General features: G+C 41.4%; 1 protein-coding gene across 2 annotated transcripts in view; it reads right to left on the bottom strand.

Moving 5' to 3' along the window:
• The window catches only part of Adam23 (ADAM metallopeptidase domain 23), a 148,334-nt gene that overhangs the window by 74,978 nt on the left and 57,286 nt on the right, over nucleotides 1-16,070 (bottom strand). For both annotated transcript variants that reach the window (XM_063237349.1, XM_063237348.1), the window contains exon 4: nucleotides 1,223-1,286. In XM_063237349.1, coding sequence (XP_063093419.1) covers nucleotides 1,223-1,286 — 64 coding nt within the window. The remainder of the gene's footprint in view (nucleotides 1-1,222; nucleotides 1,287-16,070) is intronic.

The raw sequence follows: 16,070 nt of genomic DNA, 5'->3' as shown, positions 1-16,070 counted from the left end.
CCCTGGGCAGTGTTTACAATTAGGTCGCCTGTAAACTTTCACTGAGAGGCTATAGATTGAAATGCCTGGTTCTCCCTCTGCAGAACTCAGCAGGTCTGCACGTGAAAGGTGCCGCTTTTTGCCTGACACTCGCTGACAAACTCCAAGAAAACACATGCCACCCTGTTTCCCACTTTGCTTTGTCCCCTCATCCTCTCGTGCTTATGTTTATCTGTGGACACTGCATAAGCTGAATGACTGTCTGGGTACTACTACAAGTCACAGTTTTGCCCCGACTGTTAAGAGATCACTGTATTTCTTACAAATAATCCCTCTATTGCTTTAATTTAAATCTGCTTGCTATGGATTGATCCTCCACAAGAAGATGAAAGTTATCTCGAGCTGAAGTACAGCCAGTGCCCAATACCCTTTATGCTACAACATTTAGTGGCTTCGAGCAGGTTTATGTGGCCTCTCTCGGCCTTAATTATTTCCTTTGTACAACAGCAGTAATGATACACACCTTGCCAAACTGTTGGGAAGGTCAGGAATGAGAATGCTACCTAAATCTGACCTCCCTTTGTCCCTCCTGGACACTGCAGTCACCTGCCCTATGTGGCCACTCTAACAGCCCATGCAGTCTCAAGATTCAGATACTCCGACAGTGAGAGACCAGCTGAGCATCCCTGAACTGAAACCCGGGAAATCCAAAATGTTCTGAAACTTTCTGAGAGCCAAGGGTATACCACAAATAGAAAACTCCAGTGTTCAACGCAAGAAACTGCTTAACATGCTGCATAAAATTATCTGCAGGCTATGCGTATAAGGTATACAGGAAACAAAAGTGAGTTTTGTGTTTTGACTCAGGTCTCATCCCCATGACGCCTAATTCTGTTTGTGCAAATATTCCAAAATGCTCACAAAACTCCAAATTCCAAGGTACTTGTGTCCTAAGCATTTCAGGAAAGGGGCGGGCACCTTGTGTGTTGCTATGGAACCACTCAGCTCCTTACACCACCCCATAAAGCACTGTACACATAACCCAAACCACGTTTATTGTTCTGAATACACTGAGTCTCTAGGTTTACCTCATGTTTGTAAATTTGTAAAAATTTTTCAATAAAAATAGCACCCTTGTAAAAGTGATTCATCTGAGACAGACATGAGACCAATACGGGCTCCACAGTCAGTTCCATGATGGGCACACTTACACTACAGCGTTTCCGGAAACTTCCACACGTACCTTAGAGTATTGCGGCTTCCCATTTTCATAGTGAATCTCCACATAATCAGAAGACAGCAAGCCACTAGAAAAGAAAAGAAAACAGGGTGATTTTGCGTCTAACAAAACAGAGATTTAGATACAGCTCAACAAGTAGACGTGTGGGCAGGAAGACCACAAATAGTTTCAGTCTACAGCTGGTCTAAAACCAGGCTGCCACCCAGAGTTTCAAACACCGTCCAGTGACGAATCATTTCTCAGTCTGTGGAAAAAAAAAAATAGAAGACATAGATAACTGAAGGGTGACTCCTTATACTGAGGCCCTAATTGGAATAAGGCATTATCAGAAAATATAGTGGATATTTAAAGTTTAAAAATTTATTACAGTGAAAGGCACATGCCACTAATTCCTTGTAAAAGAACCTCACTTCAGACATATTTACACCATAACTCTTGCCTCCTTCTGGAAGTCCTCTTTTGTGAGAGTCTTCAGTTGTGTTCTGTGGCTGCCTGATATTCTAAATCCATTCCAACCATTGACTTTTCATGGTTCCTTTGATTTTGGGAAAGAGTTAGAAGCCATATGGTCCCCTAACCAATGAATAAGGGGGATGACATTACACTATGTTAGGAGCCTGCCTTTGCACTGAATGGCAGTGGACAGCAGCATTTCCTGTATTTTTTATTATACTAGATACTCATGAAGGAGTATTTCCAGAACTGGTTCAGAGAGGGACAAGAACAACTGGACAAGTGTGTTCATAGCAACGCAAGTATTTTGAGAAGGGTTAATGGCAATGTGTCTTTTAGTGTAATATTTCTCTTTTTGTTGTTGTTGTTTGTTTTGAGATAGGGTCTCCCTACATAGTTCAGGCTGGTCTTGAACTCACTATGCAGTCCAGGCTGGCCTCGAACTTGTGTTGATCCTCCTGTCTTAACCTCCAAGTGCTGTGATTTACAGGCATGCATCACAATGCCTGGGCAGCATAGTTTTTATTTAAACATTCACCACATATTTTGATCAACCCTTGTATGCCAATTTAAATGGAATGAACTAAGCTTCAATTAGCGAAACGACAGACCCTGTTTTTAAAAAAATCACACAATGCGCCTAATAGTTGAAATTTCATAAAATATAATCGTTGAGGAAAAACAAGTGTTGGCGACTGTTTTCAGAGTCAGCTGGATATTAAATATCTGCAGCTCCTCAGAAGCTATCACCCAGGCAGCCACAGGCAATATGTAAACAAATGAGTGTGGCTGGATTCCAATAAAGCTTTATTTATGGATACTGAAATTTTAATTTCACACAATTTTAATGTGCGATGAAACATCACTCTTCTTTAGATTTATCCCAACCACTTAAAAATGTGAAGAACATTTTTAGCTTTCAGTTGGTGCAAAAATAGGTCTGGCTGGATTTAGCACTGAGGGCTGCAGTTGGCCAACAACTAACATAAAACAGCAGTTAGGAACACAGACTTTGAAACAGAAAGAACAAGGTAGAAAACCTCAGCCCAGCCCCTCCTTTGTGTTGTGAAAATGGGCGAGTTCCCTCACATGTGTCAAATGGAGGTGGGCCTAAGTGTGAACCTCACAGGCCACCGTAAGGGCGCAATGAAGCCATATCCCATAACCTACCACTAGGGCTCACTATGGGGCACCATGGCTGCTTCTTTCATTCCTTTGACTCAAGCTCTTAAAACACGGTTCCTTGCACATTATGGAGAACACAGATTTGTGTTTCCTCAATGGTCCTGGATTAGGGTACCTGGGTTCCAATTTGGGCTCTGCCACTGGAAATGATAACAAATGATAATTTACATTCATTGGCCATTTACAATGTCCGGGCCCTATTCAGGGGGCTACAAAAGCATAAATTTCTTGAACTGTAATGGTAGCTGATAGGCAACAGTATGTGCTAATCTGAGCCAGTCATGCACCCTAAGTTTATGCCTTTGCTTCCTCTTCTGCAAAATGAAGGGCTGAAGCAGAAGACTTCTCAAGTTCCTTTCTGCTCAGAATTTCTCTCTTTCTATACCTGTGCCCAGTGCTAAGTTCTTTTTCTACAAACCTGGACACTACTTTTTAAGTGAAGAAAGGAACAGTCTATGATTTTGCCTCATTTTGTGAGCCATACCCACTGCATTCTAAAATATCCCAATGAGATGAGCTAGTGAGGGATGGATTGGAGCCAGTCTGCAGGTGCCAGGAGTCTCCTGTGTGAAACCAGCAAAGGACAATCTTCAAGACACAGAAATAAAGTGTGAGCTTACCCTTAGATATGCCTCCATATTTGAAACTGTAAATCAAATACTTAGCAATTGCTGACTCTACAGCTAAATTATGTCAGGTCTACTTTAAAAAAACAAAATCTAAGTCGTGGTGAAAGTGATGGCAACACGTAACTCTCTATACATGGAAACGCCTGCCGGAACAGAAACAGACGCTGCCATTGCTAATCCGCCACCCCAGCCAGCAGCACTGTGAACACATGCAAAGTCCCGGGGTGGGAGCTCCTCTCTGAGGAGATCTGCAGCGCTGCCAGGGGGGAGGTGTCTCCAGCTGGTTCCTAACTGCATCTCTCAGCAGTAATTCATTATTTTCACATTTTTCAACCACCCAACCATCGGAGCACGGCTAATTGTTAGAAACAAAGTTATTTTAGACCCTGTTTTTGCTTGTCATTGAAATAATGGAGAAAGGCACCTCAACCACTGGTTATCAAATCTGACAAAGGTCACTTTAATTGTTCTATGTCTCCCTTTTAAAAAGACTCTCACTCAGAGCCAAACCTATTTCTAGTAATTCCTGCATTTGAGGGTTTCAGAGAAGAAAAACAGCTACTTTCCAGACACCAGCAGAAAGAGAGCCCGCTGTGCCCCCTCTTGTAGCGAGCATCTGCTGCACCCCTCCTTTCTGCTCGCCCTGAAACCGCCTCTCTCAGCCTGGTGCACAGCAGGCCCTGGTCCCCGGCCACCAGGTGAGCAGATGACTCCCAGCCCCTGCTGCACCCTCGGCCTGTACCACACATTGCGGGGACAGTGAAGAATGCAACTCAGAACCCAAGCAAAATCAGCACACAACGTAGGGCTGATCATCTGACCCTTAAGTAGCGCAATCTCCTGAAAGTAAATGAACGCCAAATGAAACGTAACCAGATTCATTATAAAACACGTTGAAGCAATAGGAGTTTTGATGATGGACAAGAAACACAGAAAAGGAAGACTGAAAATCAGTAACTGTGCCTTCGCGTTGTCTTTATCCAGCTGAAAAAGAACAGATACTCTGTCTGTCGGTCTGTCTGTCCGCAGGTGAGCTAGCTGTCTGACAACCCCTGAGGCAGGTGTCCGGCAAGATACCTTCATGTCCTCTCATTTCCATAGTAGAACCTCCTGTTGGAAACGATACCTTTTCATGCCAGTACTGAGCTCCTTAGGCTGACGTTTTACTTTGCTCGTCAGTCAGTTGGATGCTTGCTTTTTCGGGAATTCCTAAAAGGGGGCTTCTGAGCACACTGCATTGCTCATGCAGGTTCTCAGGGGAGAGACAGGTGGGCCTCAGAATGAAGGCTGGGAGTTCAAAGCCGGGTGCAAGAGGACAGACAAACTCGAGTGAGGAAACTCTTGGATCCACTCATCTGCACCTTCCGGTGACTCTGCACCACCATGGTCCTGAAAAGAACATGAGCTACAAATCGGAATGGATGCAATCGTAATCAAAATGTGGAGGGTTAGTACTCGAAGAGGCTGTGTTCCAACAGCAGGGAAACCGAAAGACAATTTAGAAATGGCATACGAGCCACAAGTCTGATCAATAAAGGGAACTGCAACAGAAATAACAGAAATAAGGTTGTTCATCCACAAATGCCATTCCTTCTTCCCCTTCCCGGCAACCTGGCAAACTGGAAGACCTCACTTAGCAGCTTCCCAGCAGCTAGATTAGGACCGCAGAATGGTTTGTGGTTTCGAGAGCTGGGAAGTGATATCTGCCCCTCCGTGTGACCATTAAAATCCCTACACGATTATCCAAGCTCCTCTTCCATAGCAAACCTGGGCACCACCTGCTCCAGATGGCACAGCTGCAAGACGGACGCAGTTTATTCCTCCAGCATAATTTGAAGAGTCACTCAATTTGTATTCAACCATAAGATAAGGGAAGCTAAAATTTTAGGGTTAAGTCTCAGATTTGGTTGTCACTGAAACACTATCTAAACTCTCCTAATTTCAGGGTTTATCACAGAGAAACAATTTAGAAATTTATGTTGAACCAATTTGATAATCACCAGCAGAGACACAGAGCTTCTGCTACATCCAGGATGCTACTATATCTTCATGCAGTGAAACAATCCCTGAGTGTTCCATGTATGCAAACAAAACAGATACATGAATAGTCATGTGGCCAAAACTCCCAAATCTTTTATCTCCCATTATAAGAAGGCTAACAGAGGACAAGTCAAGAATCTCAGTAACTGCGAAAAAGGAATTCAAAAAATGGAAGGATTTCCCTTGCTTATGGATAAAAATAACCAACACTGTGAAAATAATCATACTCCCCAAACTGTAATACAGATTTAATCCAATTCTGATCAAAATACCATTAGCATGCTTCACAGAACTACAGAAAGCATTCCTAAAACTCATTTGGAACCAAAAGAGATCTCAAATAGTAAAGTCAATCCTGGGCAACAAAAGTAAGGCAGGAGGCATCACAATCCCTGACTCAAAATTATACTACAAAGCTACTGTGATAAAATCAGTATAATACTAGGAAAAAAAACAGACCTAAGGATCAGTGGAACACAATAGAAAATACAGACACAACTACAAACACACCAGCCACTGTATCTTTGACAAAGGGGCTAAACACGTTCACTGGAAGAAAGACTTCTTAACAAATGGTTCTGAACATCAAAGAAAACACTAAATCTTCTGAAAGAGAAAGTACATAGTAATCTTGAAGACATAGGACTAGGCAGAGAGTTCATAAACGAAAACCAAACTGCATGGGAAGTACTTCAAAGAATCAACAACTGGGATCTCATCTTTTTAAAAAGCTTTTGGACATCCAAAGAAATCACCAACAGAGTGAAAAGAAAACCCACAGACTGGGAAAAGATTTTTGTCAACTGTTCCTCAGACAAAGGACTCTACCTAAAATGTATAAAGAATTGAAAAAATCAAGCCCCCCAAATTTAAAGACCCAACCCAAAAATGGGCATCTGAGATGAATATACCATTCTCAGATGCAGAAATACAAATGGAAAACAAATATATGAAAAAATGTTCAGCATCATTGATCATGCAAGGGACACAAATTAAAACAACACTGAGGCTCCACCTCGCCCCAGAAAAAATGGTTGCCATCAAGAAATCAACCAATAACAATGCTGGCAGGGTTGTGGGAGAAAAGGAACCCCTCTCCACTGTTGGCAGGGTTAGGGTTAGGGTTAGGGTAACCACTGTGGAAATCAGTGTGGAGTTTCCTCAAAAAACTAGGATTAGAGGTCCCATTCAATCTGGCTATTCTCTTTCTGGGTATATTTCCAAAAGAAATAAAAACATCACACCACAGTGATATATGTGCACCCACATTTATAGCTGCACAATTTAGAATAGCTACATCTTGGAAACCACCCAAATGCCCATCAACAGAGGAATAGATCAAAAAGATGTGGTATTTTTATACAATGAATACTACTCATTCATAAAGAAGAATAAATTTGAGGCTTTCATAGATAAATGGATGTAACTAAAAACCATATTCACAAGTGAAATAAATCAAACTCACAAGTATAAACATCATGTTGCCTCCCTAGTATAAGAAACTGAAGGAGTAAATATGATCCAGAATCTACAGTTGATATTGTGAAAGGGGAAGAAACTGCTCAAAAGGAAAACACAACTGGGATGAGAGAAGGGAGAAAAGAAGGCAGGGAAAATAAAAAATATATACAGAAGATAGCTAAGATAATAATGCTAGTAATAAATATACTACTATTTATGCTAGTAATATTATACTATTAATCTCTTTTAGTTCATTGAAAAACCAGAACAGTTTGTGCTTATATTGTTAGATCAATTTTGCATGCCTGCATCTTGGAATCTGAACAACTATTTTGAGGATCATAATATGCAATGTATGAACCATTGTTAATTTCCTATTATCCTGTTTTGAAATTCTGTATCATTTTTTTCTCTTTTAGATAAAAAAGAAAACATCTTTTTTTCCTCTTTTATACACAAAAGGTAATTTTTCCAATAATTACTATAGGTAATAATGAAGACAGACAAGTTTAACTCAACACACTTACACAAACACAAGCTTGTTACCTATAATTATGTTTCAGTCCTAATATTGCTTTTCTGTTGGAACATGAAGACTTAACAGGGAAATAATTTTTCAATTACTACTTTTCTGAAGTTTTAGGAAAAAGTTTGACTCATACTACCTACAACAGCTTTTCCTTCAGAAGGTGCTTCAGCTAGAAAACACGTACCCCTGTGAGGGAAACAATAAAATAAAGCTTTTAAGATGGGTTAAGAATTGTACACACAGAGAGGCTGGGATTTAAGAGTGCAGCAGTGATACTCGGAGTGGGTGAAAGTAATTACAGGTTGAATGGAGGCTTTGTGTTGCATTACACAAAGGTAGCACGCTAGGCAAAAGCTAAAGGGTGTGAGTCTATGTCACAGGAACAGAGCTTCAGGGAGAACAATCCAGTAACGACAGATGGAGGGGCTTAAGTTTCTCCGGTGTCACAACAGGAATTTAATGAGTTCCTAAACCACGTAAGAAAATGCAGCAGAAATAAGCACTCCTGTATCTCAGGTGATGGACCCCTGCCCTATGATTAAAGCTCAGGAAACCCCTGGATACCGCAGGCACAGTGCTGCAAGTTAATAGTGGAAAGAAGAACAGAAGAGCTAGAAAAGAAATCATAGATGATAGTAATATCAAGTGATGTTAAAGCTGAGAATCCCCACTCAATGGCTTGTTCTGCCAACAAAGCCAAACCAGGGCTCCTTTCTGAGGAGACAGCATCGGACCACAGGAAGTGACCACACGTCCACTGCTGAGACTGCCCATGATTCCATAAGCACGTTGGGAATTCGGAGGCTTCTCCATGCCAGAATGACAAAGTTAGTTTATCTCCAGTAGGCACAAAAACAAATTTTGAACAGAGAAAACTGAACCCAAATAAAGTATGTACTTCTTTTGAATCAAGTTACATTTGACAGTCGTTCCAAAGCTAATATTAAGTATTGCAGTTCGTTGAATATTGCTAATCCAGGTGCTTTTCTGACATGCCCAATGTTTGTTAACACAGCTATTAAACCGAGTGTTACACACAGTAAAATTTAGAGAGTGGAGGAGAAGGATCCACTATCCACCTTGACCTCTGAGAGCCTCGTCTAAAAGAACCAACTCACTTGCAAATCCAGTTCCTGCCAATTCAAGACAAAGAATTCCCCACTTTTATCATTTTTCAGTCTACTCAGAAAAGCTGTATGCTTTTTTCTACAGTGTTCTATTATCTTAAGGTATGCAATAGTCACAAGAATAAAGAAGAAACCAATCAAAAAACCTATCAGAAATGAGTTGAGTAAGGTCGTTGTTTACATGACAAACACTCAAAAGGAAAACACAGTTCTATGAACATCAACAACATGGAAATCCTCTGGGAGGCATTTCCAACAAGGATGACAAACTTTCTACCCATGCACACACATAGGTGGATATACCAGATATATCCAACATACCTGTGTGTGCCCACATATATATATGAAAACAACCTATGGGTAAACTTGGGTTTAAATAAATACAAAGAAAAGTACAAATAAAGTTAACTGCAGGTCCTCAGTAAGAACATAAGATTCATGACTGAATGAATCACGGTCCTGATTCTCCATAGGAGTGTTTAATAGTATAAAAATGTTTATTATTCTCAGTCTACTGTGTAATTCTGCTGTAATTCCAATAAAATCTCAGATGGGTTTTTTAATTTTGCAAAGTGATTCTTGAGTCAATCTTAAAGGAAAAAGTACTTAAAGACAAGCTCAAATAGTTTCTAAATAAAAGAGGAGTAACAAAAAAGACCTAGTATTCCTACTATACAGTAATTAAAGAAATAGAATACTTGCCTAATTAGACACTTGGCCCAAAAAGCAGAACAGAAAGTCCAGAGATTCAAGTTCATACCAAAACCTTAGTATGTGGTATGATAAGGACATTTTAAATCCGTAAGAAACAAAAATTAGTGAACAAATATGCTTCAGTTAATTGATTAAAAACATTTGAATAAAGTTAAGATTGCTGCATCACCCTGATACCAAACTGACAATATATACATTAAGATTATATTTGTTTTAATAAAGCCAGAAATTTGCTATAAAAATACAACTGAACATTGGTGGGAGAAGCCTTTTAACATACGATGTGAAGCTCTCAAAAGTCACAAAGAAAAACACAGATAAGATTATAAAAAACTGTAAGCTTCTAAAAATAATAAAACACACACTCCTATGAAAATTTTCAAAAACTGTAGAAAAAGTCATAAAATACACGAAAAACAAAGTTACTATCCTTAATAGAAGATTTTAAAATGAAAATCACATAAAAATAGCCACTTAAAAGTGAGTAAAAGACATTCACGAAATAGAATAATATGAAGAGCAAATTTTGATAAAACAAGCAATACTAAAGGTGATCAATCAAATACAATGTACAATGGCACTAATGATAAAAGGACTGTAAATTAAATAATGTAAGGGACCATTTTCTCCTCCTCGGTCTAAAAAATTGAAATGAATGGTAATAACAAGTGCTGGCAAGGATACAGGAGAATTGATACTCAGAGGTTCATTTGGCTGTGAGTATCAAAAGCCTTGTAAGCACATTCATGCTTTAATCCACAAATTCTATTTAGAAGGATTTCCTGAGAAAATTACTAAACAAAAGCAAATATACACACAAGTGTAGATGTGAATAGCTCTATATCTTCTTTCACAGACACTTGGAAAGATGTTCACAACATCATTCAATGAAAAAAATAAACGAGGCAATACTGTTTGGTAATTTTTAAGGTACGTGTATGTGTGTACATTCACATGTAGGAAAATATCTGAAACGATATCTCGAGGTGATTATATTCCCAGGGCCAAAATGAAACAGGGCAACATATAGGGTAGTAAGATAAATAAAGCATTGAGCAGACACCAAATGGGAAATAAATTTCAACGAATATTATCCAGAGCACTCTAGTAAGCAGTGAGGTTGAGGCAGTTTCCATGACACGATTTAGAGAGGGAAATTTGAACAGAAAAGATCAGAACCTACAGTCAGGAACCACTGTGCAAAACAACTGGCCTTCCATTACTGTGAAAAAGGTTCATGATTTTACCTGTACCACAACTAATTCCTTTAACCATAGAAAAGGCTGGGAGGTACGTTTAGTGTCCCCAACCAGGGGTGGAAAGGCAGATTTGGGACCCGACAGCACACAGACATAAACAAGGAACTGGGATTTCCAAAGAAAAGAGCATCCTAGGACAGTAACTCAACCCAGAAGGCTGTTTATAAAAGCTGAAGGTAAGCAATGCATTCTGTGTCCCCAGAGGCTGCAGGGGCCAGGGCCTGGGAAGGGCTGGACACAGGGAAGGCTCTCTTACTGGGTCAATTAGAGCCATCAGCAAAGTAATTAACGTCAGCAGCAGGAGAGATGGCAGGAAATCAGCAAAGACTCTAGGAGCAGGCCTTTTCACTATGAAAACCTGTAGCTTTCCCTCTCCTCTACTCATTCAATTAATGGCTAGGGAGTGAATGTCAGAGAAAAGACCTGAATAAAATAAATGACTAACAAAGGTTAAAGATTCATTTGTACCCAACTGTTTCCATTTCTTCAAATACTTTTCCTGAGACACTGTAGGTGCGTGCCCTAAAGTCTGCCTGTGCAGATGCTAGCCACACTCTGCAGTTTTATGCTATCTCAACAAAGAGGAAGATTTTTGCAGAGGCACTGTTATCCTTCCGGTGTTCCCTCCTATGGTTCTGCCCCTCACAGGCAGGGTCTCACCCCTGAGGTCTGCTGAGCCACCTTAAGACTGCAGGGCAGCCACTGGCTTAACCAGGATGCGAGATTCCTCTGAACCAAGTCCCCAAGATGCATGGGCTGAGGTGAAGCTGCCCCTCCAGCAAAGGTAAAGCCACTGAAACTGTTACCGGGATTTCTTGGCACTATACAGAAAACAATAATCCATGCAATCATGGTGTCCTGCATACACAAACCACAGGGAGCTCTAGAGTCCTGAGAGTCCGCCTAAGTAGGAGATGTATGTAAGAAACTGTCCCAATGTAGCAAGTAGGAACATACTCCTGCACTAATCTCAAATAGTAGAAAAATAATGGCAAAGCATAGCCAAAAGAAGAGGAGAAGGAGGAAAGATAAGAAAACGTTAACGGATTCTGTATGCAAATACAAAATTACTATCGTACAAAACAGCACCACCTATCTTTTAAATTACCATTTAGAAAAATGACCTTCAAACAAACCACAGTATGTTTCATAGCATCAAAAAATTATTCATTGGGGCTGGGGATTTAGCTCAGCGGCATAAGCGCCTTCCTTGCAAGTGTGCAGTCGTGAGTTTGATCCCTGGTACCGATGAAAATGAAAAAGACAAAAAAAAATATTCATTGGGCTTTTAATTACTTTGAAAAAGGATCATGATTGCTCCTACACCAACTTCTTTAACCACGGAGAATTTTTATCCTTTCGTTATGTACAATTTAACAATGATAACTCACTTCAGAAAATTACAGAATTTATGGGAAGAACTACTATTCACTCATACCTTTCTTTAGAAAGGAGAGTTTCCCAACTAGCGTGGATTCCCAGATTCAGCGCTGTTTAGTAGTGTGCTAGCAGGACCTTGCTATTTCCCCCTCTGTGGTTTTATTGGTCATGCAAGAACACCTGCACCAAATAAGCCTTTTTAAAGCAACACAGATCATTATTTGCCCTTGATTTTCTAAAAAAGTGTCTTAAAATGATTTTAAAAATTTATAGGCAGACAACTTTCTTTTGTGAACGTATATGTAATTTGAGAGCAATAAAATAAAATGAGTGGTGTTAAAGGGAAAGAAAAGCCCAGAACAATAGAGAAAAAAGTCAGAGTTTTAAGCCGATTTCTACAAATGAGCTTTCTTCCTCCAGCCAGACAACTTTCATTAAATGATATTAACTTTTCAGTCCAGGTAGACTTACATTCACAAAGTTCCTCTCAATGTTAAAGAAAAAGCAAAACCTTTATAAGATTCCAGAAGAAATCAAGTCCCAGAGAGACTGACACAGAAAAAAGGGAGAAACTCCTATGTAGGTCTTTCCGAGGGTCTATTTTTACTTTAATCTTAAAACGAGATATTTTTAGAACTCCAGTGGAAATTCTAACATTAACTGTATGAGATCCATGTTGGTGAATTTACTGAGCATCAGTATTAAGTCCCAGGACCATGAGTGGTTAGGATTAGAGAAAACAGGAAAACAGAGAGGATCCTAAGTACGCCACCGCTGACTCACGCTCATGAAAACCATGCTGAAACTGATGACTCACGGTGGGCTACTACAGAAGCCAGCTACCTGGTACAGTCAAAAGATTGGGTCAAGAAAATAGTCAGGAGCAGGAATGCCTATAGAAGCTGGAAACTACACAACAGAAAAGCCAGCAGCTTCCCACAGCACATACTGTAGAAAGGACAGTTCCACACATGGCCACAGTTCCTGGTACCACCGCCTACCCAGTGGGCACTCTAAAATGTTTTGTTCACAAGGAGTGCACAAGTCAGAAACTCAGAATAAACAAAAAGATAAAATGGCACCTGACAATCTGGACAGAAGAGCTCGTAGGAACATTAGTCCTAGAGGCAGCGTTCAGCCCCAGGTGACCAACGACACTGTAGCACACGGGAGTGGTGGCAAAGAGTCAGTGGAGTTAAAAGCAGTTTCAGGGGGCTGGGAATTTAGCTCAGCGGCATAAGCACCTGCCTTGCAAGCAGGCAGTCGTGAGTTCGATCCCTGGTACCGGTAAAAACGAAAAAGACAAAAAAAAAAAAAAAAAAAAAAAAAGCAGTTTCAGACCCCGAAAGCTCACAGTACCAAATAGGAAGTGCCCGGCTATTCCCTTTAACATCAGACAAAAGTATTCTAGGAGTCAGCGCACTGAATATTTTTTGCATCATCCATGTTTGAGTCTTTCTTTTCACATTAATTCTGAATTGAGTGCACTGGGCAGCTTTGTATTACTACAATGAAATATCTGAGGCAGCTCATGTTATAAATAGGAAAAGGTTATTTAGCCCCCATCTTTGGAATCTGGTGTGGTGAGGGGCAAGGGCAGATTGTAGAGGGCAAAGGCGGGAACACAGACTGGGGCAAGTCGTCATGAGCAAGGCCCATGTGGCAGGGATTACGGCACACTGCCAAACAGGAAGTCAGAGAGACAGGGACAGAGGTCCCACAGACCCTCTAGGACACACCCCCAATGACCTAAGGACCTTTCGCTAGGTCCATCACTCCCGAATAGCACCATCTTAGGTACCAAGCCTTTAATCACAGTGGACCTGGGGGAACACAATGAAGCCAGTAAGGCATAACCAGTTATACCAGTGAGACAGCAGGAACAGCTGAAACCACGCAAGGGTGTTTCTGTGAGCATTCACAGTGCTGTCCCGACATCCACAGTGACAGCTTATCCCCCAGGGGAACGGCATTAGGAGATGGAGTGTAGGGAGGTAATGGATGCGGTCCTAAGGGTGGAGTCCTCAGGGTGGGGCTGCTGACCTGACAGTGTGCCCCCAAACAGGGCTGGGGACCTTGCCCTCCTCCCACAGCATAAGGACACAGCAAGAAGACAGCCAGGGAGGGGCAAGACAGCAAACCAGCAAAATGCCTTCACCAACAGTGAAATCCATCCACACACACAGCCTGGACTTCCCAGCTACCAGCACTGAGCCATCATCGTAGCCCCGTTCACAGTATTCTCTATAGTAGCTTACACAGGCTAATGAGTGAGAATCCTCCTCTCAATCCTAAACAAATCTTTCTCTAAGGAATACCAGAAATAACCATGCATCTATTCTACCGTTACTACTGAAATTGCTATTGTTACCATTTTTATCACTATTTTTTTTTTTTTACTTTTTCAAGTAAAAAGCCCTAAATACCTACTCTTTAAAAGATAAGAGGTTACTGGAGGTGGGGGGTAAAGTCAAGCCTCACACGCAGAGCTGCTCCAATAACAGCAGTGCTGTAATTGCCAGCTTAGACAGTGGGTAGACCAGAATGCCCGTTTTATTATTATTCTTTAAATTCCACAATTATACTTTCCCCTTCCTTTACATCTAGATTGCATAACTTTAATAAATCCAAGGAAAAGGAGCCCAAAATATCTATAGCTAATGCAAATAGAAGAGCTCGGTCTAATTCTGACTTTCCACATTTTGAATACGAAACAAGCAGAGCCAGAAGCAGACCAGGAAAAGGCACCTGGCATTAGAAAGCTGTCACTACGGAGACCCAAGCAGGGAAAGGAAGGAACACGTAGGAGGCAAAAGCACGGAGAACAAAAGGCAACTTTCTCCCTCTCTGAAAATAGTAGGCCTGCCGGGCCCCTGTTAGCTGCCAGAGCCCATGTGGGCGTCTGCGTCTATTAAAAGAACAAAACTTAAGACAGGGACAAGTTCCTGGAGGACAGAGAATCTGTGCACATTGAAACCCAGAAACTCACCACTAGCACACCAGGCCAGAACTGAGCTCACCCGATGGCTCACCCTGCTTCAAGGAAGCCCAGGGCGGGACCTGCCGGCCGCCAGACCCACAGCCGCCTCCCCCACACCAGCTGCACGTGGAAGTGCGTGCAAAGGCAGCCCACATGTGCACGGTGCAGCGCTGGCAGACCCCTGGAGGGCACCGCTGTGGCACAGTGGGCTTCGCAATGCAGCGGCGAGCAACAGAGGCCTCACTCCTCTCGGGAGGGCAGAGGAGCGTAATCATGAGTCTGTTTTGTGTTGTTTTGTTTTGAACCACCCGATCTGCCATGGATGAAAAATATCTATTTGTTGTTCTGATAATAACCCTAAAACATATTTTTGAATTCATAATCACAACAAACATCTTCCCTCCTTTGTCCCCGTGGCCCCTCACTATGATTAGAGACCTCTTTGTACACAGGAAGGCAAAATTTCCCATGGCAGTGTCACCAGGGTGACCGATCAAAAGCAGCACCAGTGACCAGAAGCGTGCTGAGGCCACCTAAGCCACCTCCAGGTCCCTCGCACTCAACAAGTCTTTTGTGGACAAAGGGAGGCGCGTCACCAAAGGGTTGTGGAAAAAACATGCAAATAATCACGTGGACAAAACCAGGCGCGGTGCGGTGGCACACACCTGTCCTCTTAGCACCCTGGGAGGCTGAAGCAAGCGGATCACAAGCTTGAGCCCAGCCTGGGCAACTTCATGGGACTCTGTCTCAAAAAGAAATAAAATATTCAAAAGAAAAAGCAATAAAGAGATAAGAGACTTTTTCAGAATTCCTATTTCTCCATCGAAGACAATACAGTACAGTGTCAGAATATTAAAGACACGCAGTAATTCTGAAGAGGGCCATTCCAGGAGTCTTTTTACGTGCAATTTGAGGTATCCGCTCAGTGTGACAAATTGCTCTACTTTTATATATAATTTTTTAAATCCTAAGACCACATAATGACACTTAATAGCCTTTTCAGATGATTAATAATATCTAAAACCAGAAGACATTTGTGAAATGGCTAATAACTTAAACACCCACACGAAACCACAATCCAGAATCAGGAAGGG

This window comes from Cavia porcellus, unplaced genomic scaffold (assembly GCF_034190915.1).
Source record: "Cavia porcellus strain 051 isolate PalLab524CR breed Dunkin Hartley unplaced genomic scaffold, mCavPor4.1 scaffold_26, whole genome shotgun sequence".
Taxonomy (NCBI): domain Eukaryota; kingdom Metazoa; phylum Chordata; class Mammalia; order Rodentia; family Caviidae; genus Cavia; species Cavia porcellus.
Note: the sequence above shows the minus strand (reverse complement) of the source record. Positions and strands in the feature narration are given on the sequence as shown.